Below are 16,804 nucleotides of genomic sequence, written 5' to 3'. Positions count from 1 at the left end.
AAGAGAGGCTGGAGAAAGAAACGAATAGACAGGATGGCTCCAACAACCTCTGCAGATGCAGATACACAAAAATCCCTGCATTGAGCCGAGATCGCGCTACTGCACTCCAGCCTGGGCGACAGAGCAAGACCCCGTCTCAAAAAACAAACAAACGAACAAACAAACAAACAAAAAACTCCCTGCATCTTTAGCTTTTCTCTGACTAACTCTCAGAGTTGCTTTACGGTTCTTATATAATGAATCAATCAAGTACAAAGTGCTTTGTAAAGAGAGCTATAAAGCACCCTGCATGTGTAAGGTGCAACTAACTACTCACCCTCCTTTTACATGCTCAGGGCTTCAACTGAGTTATTCTGTGAGCAAGAATATTCTGTGTGCATCCAAGCAGAGAATGGCACATCTGTGTTCAAGGTAAAGGAAGAATAGAACCCTAAATAATATGAAGTTGGCCGAGAAAATCTCTACTTAACATTACTGCCAGAGTCCAGCTTAAAACTTCATTGGGGTTGTCATAAGCGAGTAAGACAGGAAGAAAATGGCATTAACCTAAAAAAACCTCACTTTAAAAATCTATCTAGAAGGGTTCCCCTCCCCCCCATCTCCCTGGAAGTTTTAAGTTTTTGCAAATATCCTCCCTTGTCCTGCCCAGATCTTGTCCCTTCTAGTCCTGGCCTTCCCCATTCCTGGGGGCCCCCGCCCCTCCGACCCCCGCCGACCGGCAGTGGACTACAACTCCCGGCGTGCCGCGCGCGTCCGGCCGGCTGCACCGGGGCTTTGCGCGTGGCGGCCGCCGAGCTCCGCGCGGGGCAAACCTCCCGGTGCGGCCATGCGGGGAGGTAAGTGATCTGCCTGTGCGCCCAGGGCGTGGGAAGGCGCCCGCCCTCTCCTCTCTCCAGGATGAAAGGAAACGAAGAATGCCGCAATGAAAACCGCTCTGCCCTCCCAAAAACACATCTTGGCCGTGTGTCCGGTGCTCCTGCAGCTCGTTGCACCCACGGACGTGGGCTCTCACTGTGGAGTGGAGTAGGGGCAGAAGCGTGCCCTGCCCCACGGAGAGCCCGGGCTCGCCTGGGGCTGCTGGCAGTGCTCGGGGAGCGGGACGGGGTGGTGGCACGACTCGGCGGGGTACCCTGAGAGCGCCACACCTCCACCCTCCACTTTCCAAAGACCGGCTTCCCCGGGGAGCCCCCACACTAAACGCCAGCGAACTGCCTCTCCGTGAAAGTCTTAGCCAGAAACTTTCCCCGCTTTGTCGCCAGTGCCACAGAGAGTCGTGTGGCTCTGGGCCGGCGCTGCTGGTCCAAGAGGCAGCCTGGCGTCTTCTGCCCCTACCGTCCCCTTCTCAGGCCAGTTCTCACTTGCCCCTGAGACGCCATTCCCGGCGCGGTGAGGTCGGCCCTGCCCTCGGGCGACTTCAGGCTGGCCGCGCCGGGGGTCGGATCCCGGGAGGCAGGGCCGGCGGCTCCTTTGGGACCGCGCTGGCTCCCTAGGCGAGTCCTTTCTGCCTGGGGGACGAATGCTGATCTAGAAAAGAAGCCAATCAAAGTCAACAGCTTCCCGCCCTTCCTAACCGCCTCCCCTCTCCCTATCTGAGCCCATTCCCAAGTGGGTCGACAGTTCTGCTCCAGAATACTGACACCAAAGTTATTTCAGCATATAATTTGGAGATTTCAGGATCTCTAAAGTTATTTCAGCATATCCCATAATGTGCTGGATCGGAAGGTCTTGTTTGGTTGCCTCTCCCCCTCACCCCCACACACCACATACACACACACCCCCACATACGTACCACACCCACACACAAAGTACACCACATAGTGCACACATCACACTCACATACTTTATGCTACATACTACACACACAACTTTTTATCAGCAGAGGATTGATGTCAAACAGTTTGTTGGAGGGAGTGTGTGAGTACTAGTGTACGTGTATATATATATATATATATATATATATATATATATTCACAAGTGTCAGTTTACTACCAAAGTTAGAAACTAGCTGGTAAGTGAAACCTCCTGTTGTCGTAATTTAGAGTGTCTTTGTGGCTCACTTTTTATAAAACGGGATTAACTTCCTACAACACTTTCTGAAACTTTACTCTTGTGTAACAGGCAAACTTTTGATCACAGCAGGCCAGATGGGAGGGGATGTCCCTTTGTATATGCAGGAAGAGATGCTTGGAAAAACTTCACAGAATCCTTTCTCCTGTGGCTGTGTCTAAGGAAGAGCTGGGTGTAACTACAGTTTATTTGCCTTTTCCCCGCCAAGAGTGGAGAGCTGAACATGCTTTTGTTCTGAGCAGCACTGTCAGGACAACCCCAGCTCCCCAGGACACAGAACTCCCAGTCCAACTCGCTTCCAATTTGGATTTACTGGGAGAATAGTTCAGGAATTTCACATCAAGTCCAAAAGCATTAAGGAATCTGTTAGTGAAAGGGCTCTTTATCTACATAAGAGTCCATCATTTTGAGATCAGCACTGGTGAAAGATCCACATGCCTGACCCATGCTCAAAAAATACTGCTCAAAAATATTTAATTGGTTCCTAGATTACTGTTGTTTGCCTTTTCAAGGGAGCAATGGCAAATATTTGAAATCTTTCTTGGCAGTGATCTTCAAGGAAGTCGAAAATTTCTAATATAATTCCTGGAATAAGTAAAGAACAAATTTTTTGACCTTGAAATTCAGGTTCCAAATTTAGATCAAAGTTAATCTCCTAATGTCCTAAAAGATTATTTTTAAAAAGGGAGGCAGGCAGCTTTTTCCTCAGAGTCTACCTGAATTCTACAGGATATTACAGCAAGTGATAACTTTTTCCAGGATCTTTCTGGGGAACCTGTGTTCTGTGCCCTGTCTTGAGTGGTTTTGTTGACCATCTTGACCTAAAAGTGTCCAAATGTTGATTGATGTTTATTTCAATGAAGAGGCAACCATGTATGTTTTCTGTGTATGTGCAGAACATTAATGGGATGAGATTATTCTCCTGGAAAAGTGGTTTAAGCCAAGCAAGGGAACTGTGAGAATGACCAGGGTAACTTAAACAAAAGATCTTGCCCAGCCTCTCTGCTCCACCTCCCAGTTTTCTGATTTGGTATTTAGGATGATGGCGGGAGAGACTATGAATTTTGGGGTGGGCATAATGTCTTTCTATTCATATGTAACTAATATAGTACCGGGTACTCATAGATTGTAAGTGTTGGTTAAATTTCTTGAATTATGCTTTTTGTCCAACTGGGATAAACAGTTAAAATTAAACCTCCCAGAACTAATTGTTTTCGTTTTGTAGAATAAGGTTTTGTTTGTTTCAGTTTGAATTTTTGCTGGCTTCATTTGGCAGGATAAATGCCAAAATAAAAGAATGTGGGCGTTTTCAGGAGATCTGGTCATCTATTTTGCATCCTTTCCGAAATATGTTACTTCCTGCATAATGAAGTAAAAGGATTTGCTGCTGGGCAGTGCTTTCCTTATTCTCACAAAGAGATTACTTAAAAGCCAGCCCTGGGAACTTTGTCCATGAATCTCTATTAGGAAAAAAAGAGTAACATGGGACTGCAGCTTCCGAGTGTTCTCTGGTTATAGCCCATAAGCACTGGCTTCTCACTCTTATTTTTGCCTCTGGGGAGAAAAAGAAATAGTTTGAACCATGACATTCATGCTCAGAACAACAGCTAAGACCTATCATGCAGCAACAGTGAAGGGGAGGGAGAAAATAAGAAGCTATTGAGACAGCTTGTTTTTCTTTGTACAAGACAGGTGCAGGGAGAATTCTGCAGGTTTTGGACTCCTGACTCATTTCTTGCACTAATTGTGCTGAAGGTAGTTAGCAAAAGTGAACAGGCACACTGTAGCTTTAAAAAGTCAGCCATGAACCAGAAGGCAGTTGGTGCAGCTTGTGTGTGATTCCTAACGTCATGTTGGCTGAGAGCCAGCCTGGTTTTATTTCACTGTGTCAAATTGTACCTCCTTATTGAATTCCTTTGCCAGCCTACTTTGTGAAAGAAAACATTGGGGTTTCTTTGGCTGTTCTTGATAAGCCTATAAAAAATGATATTTTTTAGTTGCTTATAGGTAGGTTTTCTTTTTACTCTTCCACAAAAAAGAAAATAATAGTAATAATAATAAGACAATGTAGTGTGGTGTTGCAGAGTATCATTGTGAGTGTTTTGTTTTGTTTTGTTTTGTTTTCTGAGATGCTTAGAAAATGGTGAATGTGTAACAGTTTCCAACTGAAGTGAAATCATATTCTGTTAGCATGGAGCAGCAGCACTATCTTCCTGTCTACTCTCTAACGGTGTGTGAATGTATGCTAATATCTATATATATATATTAAATGTTGGATTTCTCTATCAATGATCTAAGTGGTTTGCAGCTGGAAGTTTGTGTGTATGTGTGTGTTTCAGGAGTGAAAATTATCCCACACTTACAGTGTTATTTGTTAATCATCTACTTCTCTAACAGTGATAAAATCTTGCGAATATACTAAATGATGCACTTGCCATGTCAGAGTAATCCCTAGAGAAGGAGTGCCGAAGTATAAAGTGATTTGAGTGGAAATGTATTTAATTTATGGCTTCAGCTGAATAAGAGCAAACACGTTTCGGGACTGTTTCTTCCTTTTTTTTTTTTTTTTCTTAAAGCAGTTTTGTTCGTAGCTTTTTCATTTTGCTAATTGCATATTAATTGTGGAAGGCTTTTAATTTTCCACAGCCCTCATCCTACTAAACAAAAAGACAGAGTGATGGATGCTACAGTATCTCCTTAAATGTTTTGATGATTCTTCATAAATCTAATGAGCTACCTACTCTTTCTTACACATACACACACACACACACACACACACACCAGCACCACCTTTCTGTGCTAAGGGCTATCTGGCATTTTTTGTGAGCTTCCTGCTTTACCACAGCATGGCCATCTCACAGACGGGTTTTTGAGGCTTTCGTTGAGAATGTGAGGTAGGGGAATACTTGCTGACAAAAGCTTTAAGTGTCCTTCTGCATTGCAATGAAAAAATCTAGGAGCAAGGGGGAGTGGACAAAAAAAAAAACCAAACACAATAAGAAAAAACAAATCAAAGCCCATAATGGGAGGGGGGCAGGAAAAGGGGGATTGTTTTTCTCTACTTTGACTCATTTATGAGTTGCAGTGTCTTAAGTGAGAGCTAGGCACCCAGAAGAAGCTGTGCCAGTTCACACAGCACTTGTTTTCAACGAGGATTCAATTTCATTTGCAAATGCTTATTGTCAAGGCAGGGAGTGCCAGTACAGATGAAAGCACCCCAATCCGTCTCCTCCAGTTCTTTAGGTTTAATCACATCTCTCCAATCGCCGAGGGAACTGGAGATTTAAACAAACATACGTGAACTGGTGTGAAGCTGTAAAAGGGACCATTATGTTTCCGATTCAGAATATATATTCTTCTCTCACTTTCTAAGAATTAAACACAAGCTTTTCTCCCTTATTGATTAGTTGCTGAAGTAAAGGAACCCTGCAGCCTTCCCATGCTATCTGTTGACATGGAAAACAAGGAAAATGGCTCTGTCGGTGTAAAAAAGTAAGTGAAGCTGGCTTCTGAGTTCTGCTTCTGCAAACAACAGAGGGACTTGGTTTCTATTTTCGTACTTCTTGCTTATCTACTACAATACACAGTTTGGGGGTCGCCTTGGTTTGTCTACACTGGCCAGCAGCCTCCCTTCTCCCCCCTACCCCCGTTACCTTTTTCTGTATTCCATTTCTAAGACAGAGATGACTCAGACATCAAAATATATATGAAAGGTTTGTGTATCAGGCTTTGGAACAAGGATGGTTGAGGATTTCAGCCCTGCATTCTGTATATTGAAACAAAAACTCCAAGCAGAGACTCTTCCATAGACAACACAGAATGGGGGCAGAAAATAGAGTTCAAATTTTTTTTTTTAATACAATCACCTCTAACTCTGAAAACTAAGAGCTATAGTGCAGGAGGGGAAAAAGCTTCAGTAAGAATATAGTTTAACAACTCCTCCGTCCTAATTTTATGAACTGTTTAATGAATGTGAAACATTTCTGTGCATACATGGTGTTTATTTTAATGTCTGTTCTCACATTTGAAACTTGTGTTTATATGTGTCATGTAAGAGTTATATATTTGATTATTTTAAATGGGAAAATTCAATTGCACACGTAACATAATATTTTGATATTTATGAGTATATGAAAAATGTATATTCTCACTTAGGAGTTATAGCAAAGCAATAAGTACTTTGATTACAAGGAGAAAGTGAGTTCCAAGAGGGAGTTATCTGTTTCATTTCTTTCCATATCATTTAGTTTAAAATTGCCGTCAACTTGAGCTTTGGAGGAAACTAATTAAATATAATCCATAGAAGCTGTGATATCTAAATGAGGAAACAGTGTGCTATATGTTTATGAATAGAAGGTATATTTTGCTTCACAGCAAAGTTACATTAAAACTAACTTAATAAAATCTGTTTTTTAAAGTTCTCGGGTAATTTATATATCAGTGCCATACTGCCATGCTGATTACCATCCCTAAAGTTTGGGGTAGGTAGGTGGAGGAGAAATGAAAGAAACAGATGCTGTTTTATGTGTGAGTTAGATCAGTGTTATCCAACAGTACTTTCAACAATGATGGAAATGTTCTGTATTTGTGCTGTCTAAAATGGTAGCCACTAGCCACATGTGGCTACTAAGAATATGAAATGTGACTAGTTTAAGTAAGAAACTGAACTTTTAATTTTACTTAATTGTAATTAGTTTTAAAATTAGCAGCTTTACTGAAGTATAATCCTTGCATAATAAATTGCATGTGTGTAAAGTAAGTTTTGATATTTTTATCCCCTCTTGAAACTACTGCCACAATTAAGATGATGAATATTTCCATCACTTCCAAAATTTCCTTACGACCTTTTGTAATCTCTCCCTCCTGTCCTTTTCTGCCCCCATATCCCCTGGCAACCACTGTTATGCTGTCATTATAAATTAGTTTGCTTCTTCTAGAATTTTATATAAATGAATGTGTATACATCCCCCGCCCCCACACACACACATATAGTTTCTGTCACTCAGCATAATTAATTTGGGATTTATCCATGTTATTGTGTATATCAATATATCATTACTTTTTAATTACTGAGTAATATTTCACTGTTTGGATCTACAACAATTTGTTTACTACCATCCAAATGATGATAGACATTTGAATTGTTTCTGTTTCTTAGGTATTATAAATAAAGCTGCTTTGATCATTTGCGTGCAGGTCTCTGTGTGGACATATGCTTTCATTTCTCTTTCATAATTACTTAGGAATGGAATTGGTTGGGCTCTATGGTGGGTGTCTGTTTAACTTTTTAAGAAACTGCCAAACTGTTTTCTAAACTGGTTATCCCATTTTCATTTTCACTAGCAGTGTGTGGCATGTTCCAGTTGTTCCACATGCTCATGAGCTTAGTGTGATCAATCACTTTCATATTAGACATTATATCAGGTGTTTTATGTTTTCAGTTTTATTTCCCTAATGACTAATGATGTTGAGCATCTTTTCCTGTGCTTATTTGCCATTCATGTATCTTCCTAGATGAAGTATTGTTCAAATCTTTTGCCCATATTTGTATTGGGTTTTTTCATATTTATTGTATAGAGAGTTTTTATGTATTATGAATGTGTCCTTTATCATATATATTATTTGAAAATATTTTCTTTAAGTGTGTGACCTATCATTTCATTCTCTCCATAGCATCTTTCAAAGTATCAAAGTTTTTAAATTTTAATGAAGTCTAGTTTATCAATTTTTTTCTTTTATGGATAGTGCTTTTGGTGTCATATTTAAGAAATCTTGGCCTAATGCAAGGTTACAATTATTGTCTCCTCTGTTTTCTTTTAGAAGTTTCACAATTTTAGGTTTCAGGGTTTAGGACTATGGTTTTTGAGTTAATTTTTGTTTGTAGTGTGAGATAAGGGTTTGAAGGGTTGAAGTGCTTTGTGTGGTGGTGGTAGTGGTGCTATGGATATCCAATCTTTCCACCTCTGTTCAAACACTTCTGCAACTTTGCTGAAAAATAATTGATCACATATGTGCAGGCTTATTTCTGGGCTCTCTATTCTATTCCATTGATCTTTTTGCATATATTTATGCCAATATAACACTGTTTTGATAAATATAACTTGAAATCAGGTAGTGTTAGCAATCCAACTTTGTTTTTTTCAAGGTTGTTTTGCCTCTGTACATTTCCATATGAATTTTAGAATTAGCTTGTCAGTTTCCACCAAATTTTTTTTGAAAATCTGTTGACATTTTGATTGGCATTGCATTGAATTATATATCAATTTGAAGAGAGTTGGTATTTTAACAATATTGTGTCTTCCAACAAATGAACACAGTATTTTTCTCCATTTGCTTAGGTCTTCTTTAATTTCTCTCAGCAATGTTGTGTAGTTTTCACTGTGAAGATCTTGCACCTTTTTGCCAGTTGCATCCCTAATATTTCATGTTTTGGATGCTATTTTAAGTGGTATTGCTTTTTTAATTTGAATTTTCAATTATCTTAACATATACAAATACAATTGATTTTTTATATTGATGTTATATGCCACAACCTTGCTAAACTCACTTATTACTTCTAGTAGCTTTTTAGTAGATTACACCACATTTTGTAACATAGACAATTATGTCTTGTGAATAAAGACAGTTTTAATTCTTCCTTCCCAGTCTGAATGCCTTGTATTTCTTTCTCCTTTATTACACTGAGTAGAACCTTCAGTGAAAAGTTGAAAAAAGTGGTGAGCTGGGTATGGTGGCTCACACCTGTAATCCCAGTACTTTGGGAGGCCAAAGTGGGCAGATCACTTGAGATCAAGAGTTCGAGACTAGTCTGGCCAACATGTGAAACCCCATCTCTACTAAAAATACCAAAAAAAAAAAAAAAAAAAAGAGAGAGAGAGAGAGAAATTAGCCAGGCGTGGTGGTACATGCCTGTAATCCCAGCTACTCAGGAGGCTGAGGCAGGAGAATCCCTTGAACTGGGGAAGCAGAGGTTGAAATGAGCCAAGATTGTGCCACTGCACTCCAGCCTGGGTGACAGTGAGACTCCGTCTCAAAATAATAATAATAATAAAATAAAATAAGAAAAAGTAAAGAAAAAAGTGAAAACAGGCATCTTTTTGTTCCTCATCTTTTTCATATCTATGTTCTTCTGTATATATGTGTCTTTTTTTCTGTATACTTTTAAGATATTCTCTTTATCATTGGTGTCTTAAGCAATTTGGTTATGAGACTTGGTGTGGTTTCCTTCATGTTTCTTGTGCTTTGTGTTTGTTTGGTTTCTAAGATCTGTGCCTGGGCCTAGTTTTCATCAAGTTTGGAAAATTGTCAACCATTCATTTTCAAATACTTTTGGTCTCTCTCCCTTTGTCTTTGGGGACTCCAATTTTATGTGGATTTGACCACTTGATATTGTCCCATAATTCATTGATGATTGGTTCATTTTAAAAGTCATTTTCTCTGTGTTTCGTTTTTGATAGCTTCTATTGCTTTGCATTCATGTTCACTAATCATTTCTTTTAAAATGTTGAATCTGCTGTCAATTCCACCAATGCATTTTTCATTTCAGACAATGTAGCTTTCATCTCTAGCAGTTCAATGTGGATCTTTTTAAGAGTATCTTCCATGGCACAACTTAACATATCCAATCCTTCCTCTAGCTTCTTGAACATGTAGAATATGGCCTTAATAACTCTCTCAATCTCCTTGTCCCATATTATTTGTATTGTTTCTCAGTCAGTTTCAATTAACTGAATTTTCTTGCGTGGTCATATTTTTCTGCATCTTTGGTTGCCTGGTAATTTTTGGTTGAATGACAGACGTTGTGAATTTTACCTTGTTGGGTGCTGGCTGTTTTTGTATTTCTGTAAATATGCTTGATCTTTGCCCTGGGATGCTATTAAGTCACTAGAAATAGTTTGATCCTTTTAAGTCTTGCCTTTAAGTTTTATTAGGAACAGAGCCGCATTTAGACTGAGGGTATTTTTTCCCCTTTTACTGTGATAAGACCCTTTTTTATATTTTAAGACCCTTTTTTATGCTCCTGAATTGAGATTTTCATCTCTGGCAGGTGAAAAAGGCACTATATCCATCCCTGCATCGTCTCCAAGACTCATTCCCTCTAAACCTTCAAGGTTTGTTCCCCTGCCTCAGGTAGTTTCCTCATATGCAGGTGCTGATCAGGACTCTGCCAAACACTTGAAGGGAACCCTCTGCAGACCTCCAGAGTTCTCTTTTTTTGTAGCTCTCTCCTCTTCAGGACTGACCTTTGCACAGCCTAAAAGCCTTCTTCAGGCAGTGAGTGGAATGGCTTACCCATCTCTCAAGGATTACTGTCCCAATGACCAATGTCTTGTGTACCATTGCCTCATATATTTCATCTTTTTTTTTAAATTATTGTTTTAGTTAGAAGAGTAAATATGGCCCCCATTACTCCATCTTGACTGGAAGTAGAAGTTCCATTTAATTTATATAGCCACAGGTTCCTAGTGGCTAGCACTGGACAGGGCAGAGTTAGATTATAATGCAGACTCCAGAAAGGGATAACACGTAGTCTTAAGGCTATGTTGTGGAGGGGGCTGCCCCTATACATTGTAGGATGTTTCTCAGCATCCCCACCTTTTACCAATGATATGCCAGCATTACCCCTCTCCAGCCTTGACAATCAAAAATGTCTCCAGACATTGCCAAATGTTCCCTGAGGGGAAAAATTTTCCTCAATTGAGAACCACAGGCTAACTCTTACCTGAGTAATGTGTGACAGGGTTGCTTCTGGGCATCAGAAAGAAGTTTACATATTTGTACTGGTTATTTCTTCTTAAAACTCTTTAAAGATCATGGAATTTTAAATATTCCAATTTGAAGCTTCTGCTTTCTTTCTTTATATATCATAGAAGAGAAGGGCAGAGAAGAAGAGAGGTAAAATATTAACATTTTGGAGAATCTGGGCAAAAAGCATACGGGATTTTTGTACTATTCTTGCAACTTTTCTGTAAATCTGAAAATTTTTTAATTAAAAAAAAGCCAGTTTATTAGTTGAGAAAGAAAATTTTTCTTCCTTTAGGAAAGAAGCAACTCCTAACCCAAATTTGGAGACCAGGGGGAATTAAGCATGACATTGCAATGGCAAGTCTCAAGTTAAGAGCACTTGGGTTTGACCTTGCTTTTGTTTCTTAAATAGTAGAATAATATTGAATAAATAAATCTCTTAATTTCTCTCTGCCTCAGTTCTCTTAAATATAAAATATAGAGTTGTTGTGAGGAATCAAAAGGAAACAGTTATAAATTGCAGAGTGAAACAGCAGTGATAAACTATATATATTGCAAACTTTTTTTCAAGTAAGTAAACAGAAGCTCAGAGAAGTGAATACTTAAAAATGACATGAGAAAGTGGCAAATCTGAAGTTTGAACCCGGCTCTTCTGACTCCAAGATAACTATTTTTTCTTCATACAATTTTTGTTTTATAACTATCCTCACTCAGTCCCATAAACTGGAATGAGTTTGGTTTTAAGGAGTCTTGAGGCAGGCTTATTTCAAGGCTGGATCCTGGTACTTGTGTCGTTGCTGCAAGAGGAGGAAAAGGATAATTGAGACGCATATGTCAGGTCTTCTCATTTCAAACTTGTTGACCTAAATGACTGTGATAAATGCTACCTTGAGAATTTTAAACAAATGTCATGCTGGACTCCTCTCCTCAAATTCATTTATTCCTTCTAAAGTCTCCCAGCCTTGACCCACAAAATTCTTAGATCTCTGATGTGGACCCTTGTTCAGATCTCTGTTATTCTGTATATTATGGGTCAGTATGATTTTGGCATGACAATCACCAAGGCCTAGATTCTACTTGAACACATTCTGAAATGGAAGAGTAAGTGAATCTTATATTTAATTTTATATTCAGAGTCTTCAATAGTAATAACCAATACATAAGAAAAGCACAAACAGAAAAATACCAAAGAAAAATGTCCAAAACATGAGCAAACATTTCACAGAAGAGGAAATATATATGGCCAATTAACATATGAAGAGGTGTGTAGTACCGTTAGTGACCAAGAAAATGCAAGTTAAGATTATAATGACGTACCCATTCACTTGGCAAAAAATTTAAAATGCAGCAATTCTAATCATTAGCGAGATATGGATAGGATACAATGCTAGTAGGAATATTAACTGATAGGGCAGCTTTGCAGAAGGGTTTGGTATTTTTTCTAGTGTTAAACAATCGAATATTTTATAAATTAACAATTCAATTTCTGGATATATGTATCAGTCAGTGCTGTCCAACAGAAATAAAATCTGAGCCGCATATGTAATTTTCAGTTTTCTAGTGGTCATATTTAAATAGGTAAAATAAATTTTAATAATATATTTTATTTAACTCTATATCACTTAAACATGTAATCAACATGACATCATCAATGAAATATTTTACATTTTTGTGCTAAATTTCCTAAATCTGTTGTGTACTTTACACTTATAGTAGGGGGGTTCAAACTTTCGGCTTCTCTGGGCCACATTGGAAGAAGAATTGTCTTTGGCCACAGATGAAATACACTACCACTAACAATAGCTGATGAGAAAATAAAAAATCTCATAATGTTTTAAGAAACTTCACGAATTTGTGTTGGGCCACAGTCAAAGCCATCCTGGGCTGCATGGAACCCATGGGCCACAGGTTGGACAAGCTTGACTTACAGGATCTCTCATTTTGGACATAAAATTTTCATTGGGCATATTTAATCTGCATTTGTATTTCCTAAAATCTACAGTTCAAAAGGTAGGATCACATACCCAAATAATTCCAAACATATTTAAAAGTTTTCCGATAACTGAATTATGTAAGAAATTATTTTCTTGTAATTTTTACATCCACATTGACAACTGATTTGTCTTGATTCAACTTGGAAGCAAAAGCATATTGATTTCAAAACTATGTCTGTTCAAGTTAAATCAATTTGCTAACACATGTCAATATTACCAACATTGAATTCAAAGGGGTTTTGCATAAATTGATAAGCAACAATAAGCTTATCAATTTCAATAAATCTGCAAATTTTCTTGAAGTTTATTCATGTTAGAAAATGTATGAAATTATTATTGTATATTGTATTGCACTCTGAAAAGTTGCAATTTTAGCCTAAAATTTTGTTCCTCTTTAGCTAGGTCACAAGTCAGCTTTTCATTTCCTTGGAACTTCAAATTTAGCTGTTTCATATGCGGTGTGATATCAAAGTTACTCAGTCGTTTTTGTCTTTAATTTTTGAATATTTGGCCAGGCACAGTGGCCCATGCCTGTAATCCCAGCACTTTGGGAGGCCGAGGCAGGCAGATCACTTGAGGTCAGGAGTTTGAGACCAGCCTGGCCAACATGGTGAAATCCCATCTCTACTAAAAATACAAAAATTAGCCAGGCATGGTAGTGGGCACCTGCAATCCCAACTACTTGGGAGGCTGAGGCAGGAGAATCGCTTGAACCCAGGAGGCAGAGGTTACGTTGAGCTGAGATCGTGCCACTGCACTCCAGCCTGGGCAACAGAGTGAGACTGTCTAAAAAAAAAAAAAGAAAGAAAAGAAAAGAAAAAGAAAAAAAATTAATATTTGACAAGCCTTCCTTCTGTTTCAGTAAAATCTTGAACAATACAGCAAATCTTTGTAAATCTTTTCCATTACTTAATCAACGAGCATTGGCAAAGAACACAGATTATTACATTCATTGTCTTCTATTTCTTTTAACAGTTCCATTAACTGGGATTGATCCATAGCATTTGCAAATATATGCTGAACAATTCAACAGTAGTATCTGTAACACTTTTCAAGAGTCTGCTTCAGAAAACGGAACATAGATACCATACAGTGGAATGAAGCAGTAAGAAAACACTGGTCTTTTTGTTTTAAAATTACAATAAATTCCAATTCTTAAAATTCAGATCTTTTTAAAAACTAGCATTGCTGAAGCACCATCCATCTGGATAGAATTTAATTTTTGTATATCTAGCTAAAATTCTTTGACAGAGATAAAAGATTCGAAAATATCTAAACCATGAATTTAGTTTTTCAAATTGTAAATAGACATTTCTTTATGAATTAGGAAGTCTTTTGAGATACAACATACCTCAAGCATTAATTAGGCAGTGTCTTTATGTTGTACTTTCATCTAAAACTAAAGTTTTAATGGCTTTTACATTTTGAATCAGTTGGTCTTAGGTTTTGTTAGAAAGACCTTGTATTCTTCAGGCAATTGTTTGGTGGCTTGATAGGAAAATCTTTTACTTTTTGTGACATACCTCTCTAGTCTTTTCTGATAATATTCTAGCAAAACTTCTATAACTGAAACAACCATATGTCCATTGAAAAATTGTTTTTTTGTCTATGTAAAGATCCAAGCCATTTATAGCTAAGCAAAGTTATAAGCTCAGATTCTGTTTTAAATCATATTATCTTTACCTTTTTTTACACAACAAACAGCATTTTTTTCTCTTGCTATGTTCTAACAAATTGCAATTGCTATTCATGAAATTTCCAACATACCTTCTTTCGGTCCCTTTTTTCTTTGTTGTGTGTTACTAGTTTCTGCATCTCCTCTCAATTCTGCTCTTTTTAGATTTTAAAATTTTTCTATGCTTATTTTTAACTAAAAATATTTAATTATATAATAATTAAGATAACAAAAATGTCAATTTAATTTCCAATTACAATATACAAAGGGATCCTCATAACTCCTGCTGTCCATAAGCATTCAACAAACATATTACAGTGTTACCTGGGTGAATAGGAAAAAATTAATTTGAACTGAATCAATCTCTGACACAAATCAAACGGGGGTTTTACTACCAGAGAGGACACATGAACCTGCCATGAGAACTTCAACAATAGTACCCTATAGGATGGAACAGTTCAAGTAAAATGTAGGCAAAACAAAACAATGGAATTGTGTTTAACATAAACATATTTTATACCACTTCAAGTGTTTACATTTAAACTAAATTAAATTTAAAACTTAGTTCCTCAATCAAACTTTAAATGCTCAGTAGACACATGGTACTAGCTGCTACCATATTGAAAAGCACAGTTATATACCCAAAATAAATTCTTGCATCGGGGAAAGGTTATATGAACATAAGATTGAGGGTGATGATTAACTCAGGTGGGGAGAGCATGAATGGGGAGCTCTGAATCATATAGATAGACATGATTATTATTAAGATTCCAGATTTTATTTTGCCTAGTAGGTTCATGAGTATTTATTTCATTATTAAAAATAGCTACCTAAATAACTAAGATGGAGCCATCTGAATAGTTGATATATCCTTTTTGACAGTTTTTGTGCACATACTCTATGTATCCACATGTATACATAACACAAGAATATATACATATATTCACATGTACTAAAGAATGTACATATATATGGGAGCATACACAAAAATGTATATATATATATATTCAAAACACACATACAAATAAGCTTTTATTGAACAAATGGGATCATAGTATTCTCTTTTTTGTGGATTTCAGATGCACAGATTTGGGATGAATTATAAACTTTGGTACGTGACACACTCTTACCATTGATCTGTGTTTGGCCATGTTAGATTCATGTTAGAATTTTGACTAAATTTTTTTAAATCCATGTATTTAAGATGTATGTGCATATATATTCAAATCATGAGATTCAATTTTTTTTCCCCCATTTGCTTAGTCCTTCTCACTGCCTTTTTCAGATGAAAAATGTCTTTTTCCCCCTATTTCATTTTATCCTGGGATGGGAGAAGGAACCGATGTTCCCACATGACAGATGCATGTAGTAAGTTCCTTTTCAACAGGAAGCAGTTTATTTCCCTACCACCACCATGCCCCCGAGCCCCTCAGTGGAGAAGACCTACTGCAGTAGAAAGTTCCCAGTGATTAAGTTTAGCAAGGACTTTCAAAGCAAGCCATTTCTTATTAATGCCACTTCTTTTCTTGCACATGTGTCTTCACCATATTCCTCTGCCTTTGTGTTCAGTGTGTTGTTTCATTTTGAAGCAAAGGCATAAAAAAAATTTTGGAACTAACATTCCTGTCATAATTAGTAATGTGATGCTTTTTTTTCTTGGTAATGAATGTTGTAAGGTTTTGAACTAACTAAAATAATTACTTTTGAAATAGCCCTCTCTGAAACCTAACTGTATACCTGTTAAGCTATGTATTATGTTAAAGAAATTACCATTTTTGCTCATGTGAATTAGAGGATTAGAAAGTGAATGACAGAAGTAAAATATTAAGGTAGACTTAGAAATTATTATGGTATTGCTAGAGTTTCAAAACTCTGACTTCATTGTAGAATTAAAAGAACTTGTATAAAACATTGTAGAAAAGAGAACTTTTCATATAACAATAATAAAACAATGGCTACTATTACTTAGCTCATTAAAAAAAATCCAACCGTGCATACATGTACAGCAATCTACAGATCAGTCAGGTCTCCATCTCCTTGGGAAGCAGTCACATCTAGAAATGAATAAAAAACCTCACAGGGTACTTGATTGTTTGCCTGGAAGCCTGGTCTGGCTTCTCATGAAAAAAAGGAATGGGAAACTGATTGAAGTAACTATGTGCATGATCACTGACTTCAGCATTTGTTTATTTACTCCTAAGCCTGTCCTCTTGTAGTATAGAGCATAAATAATTATCAAGCCTCAGATGTATCTTCTTTGAAAACAATGAGGGGATTTTATTTAGCTTGCTAGGTAGTTTCTGGGTGATCTCTCCATCAGGCC

The 16,804-nt window shown here is 37.5% G+C and overlaps 1 protein-coding gene across 3 annotated transcripts in view; it reads left to right on the top strand.

Annotated features, from left to right (window-relative positions):
• The first annotated feature begins 743 nt into the window (after nt 1-743).
• The window catches only part of SAMD13 (sterile alpha motif domain containing 13), a 52,333-nt gene continuing 36,272 nt past the window's right edge, over nt 744-16,804 (top strand). The window contains exons 1-2 of one of the 3 annotated variants that reach the window (XM_513519.4): nt 744-836; nt 5,475-5,559. In XM_513519.4, coding sequence (XP_513519.2) covers nt 827-836; nt 5,475-5,559 — 95 coding nt within the window. In that variant the 5' untranslated portion in view covers nt 744-826. Of the gene's footprint in view, nt 837-3,870; nt 4,075-4,846; nt 4,962-5,474; nt 5,560-16,804 lie in introns of those variants that run through there. The other 2 variants (XM_063800084.1, XM_003338991.6) reach the window with 2 other exon arrangements.

This window comes from Pan troglodytes, chromosome 1 (genome assembly GCF_028858775.2).
Source record: "Pan troglodytes isolate AG18354 chromosome 1, NHGRI_mPanTro3-v2.0_pri, whole genome shotgun sequence".
Classification (NCBI taxonomy): Eukaryota; Metazoa; Chordata; class Mammalia; order Primates; family Hominidae; genus Pan; species Pan troglodytes.
The sequence above is the reverse complement of the archived record's forward strand: the minus strand, read 5'-3'. Positions and strand labels throughout refer to the sequence as shown.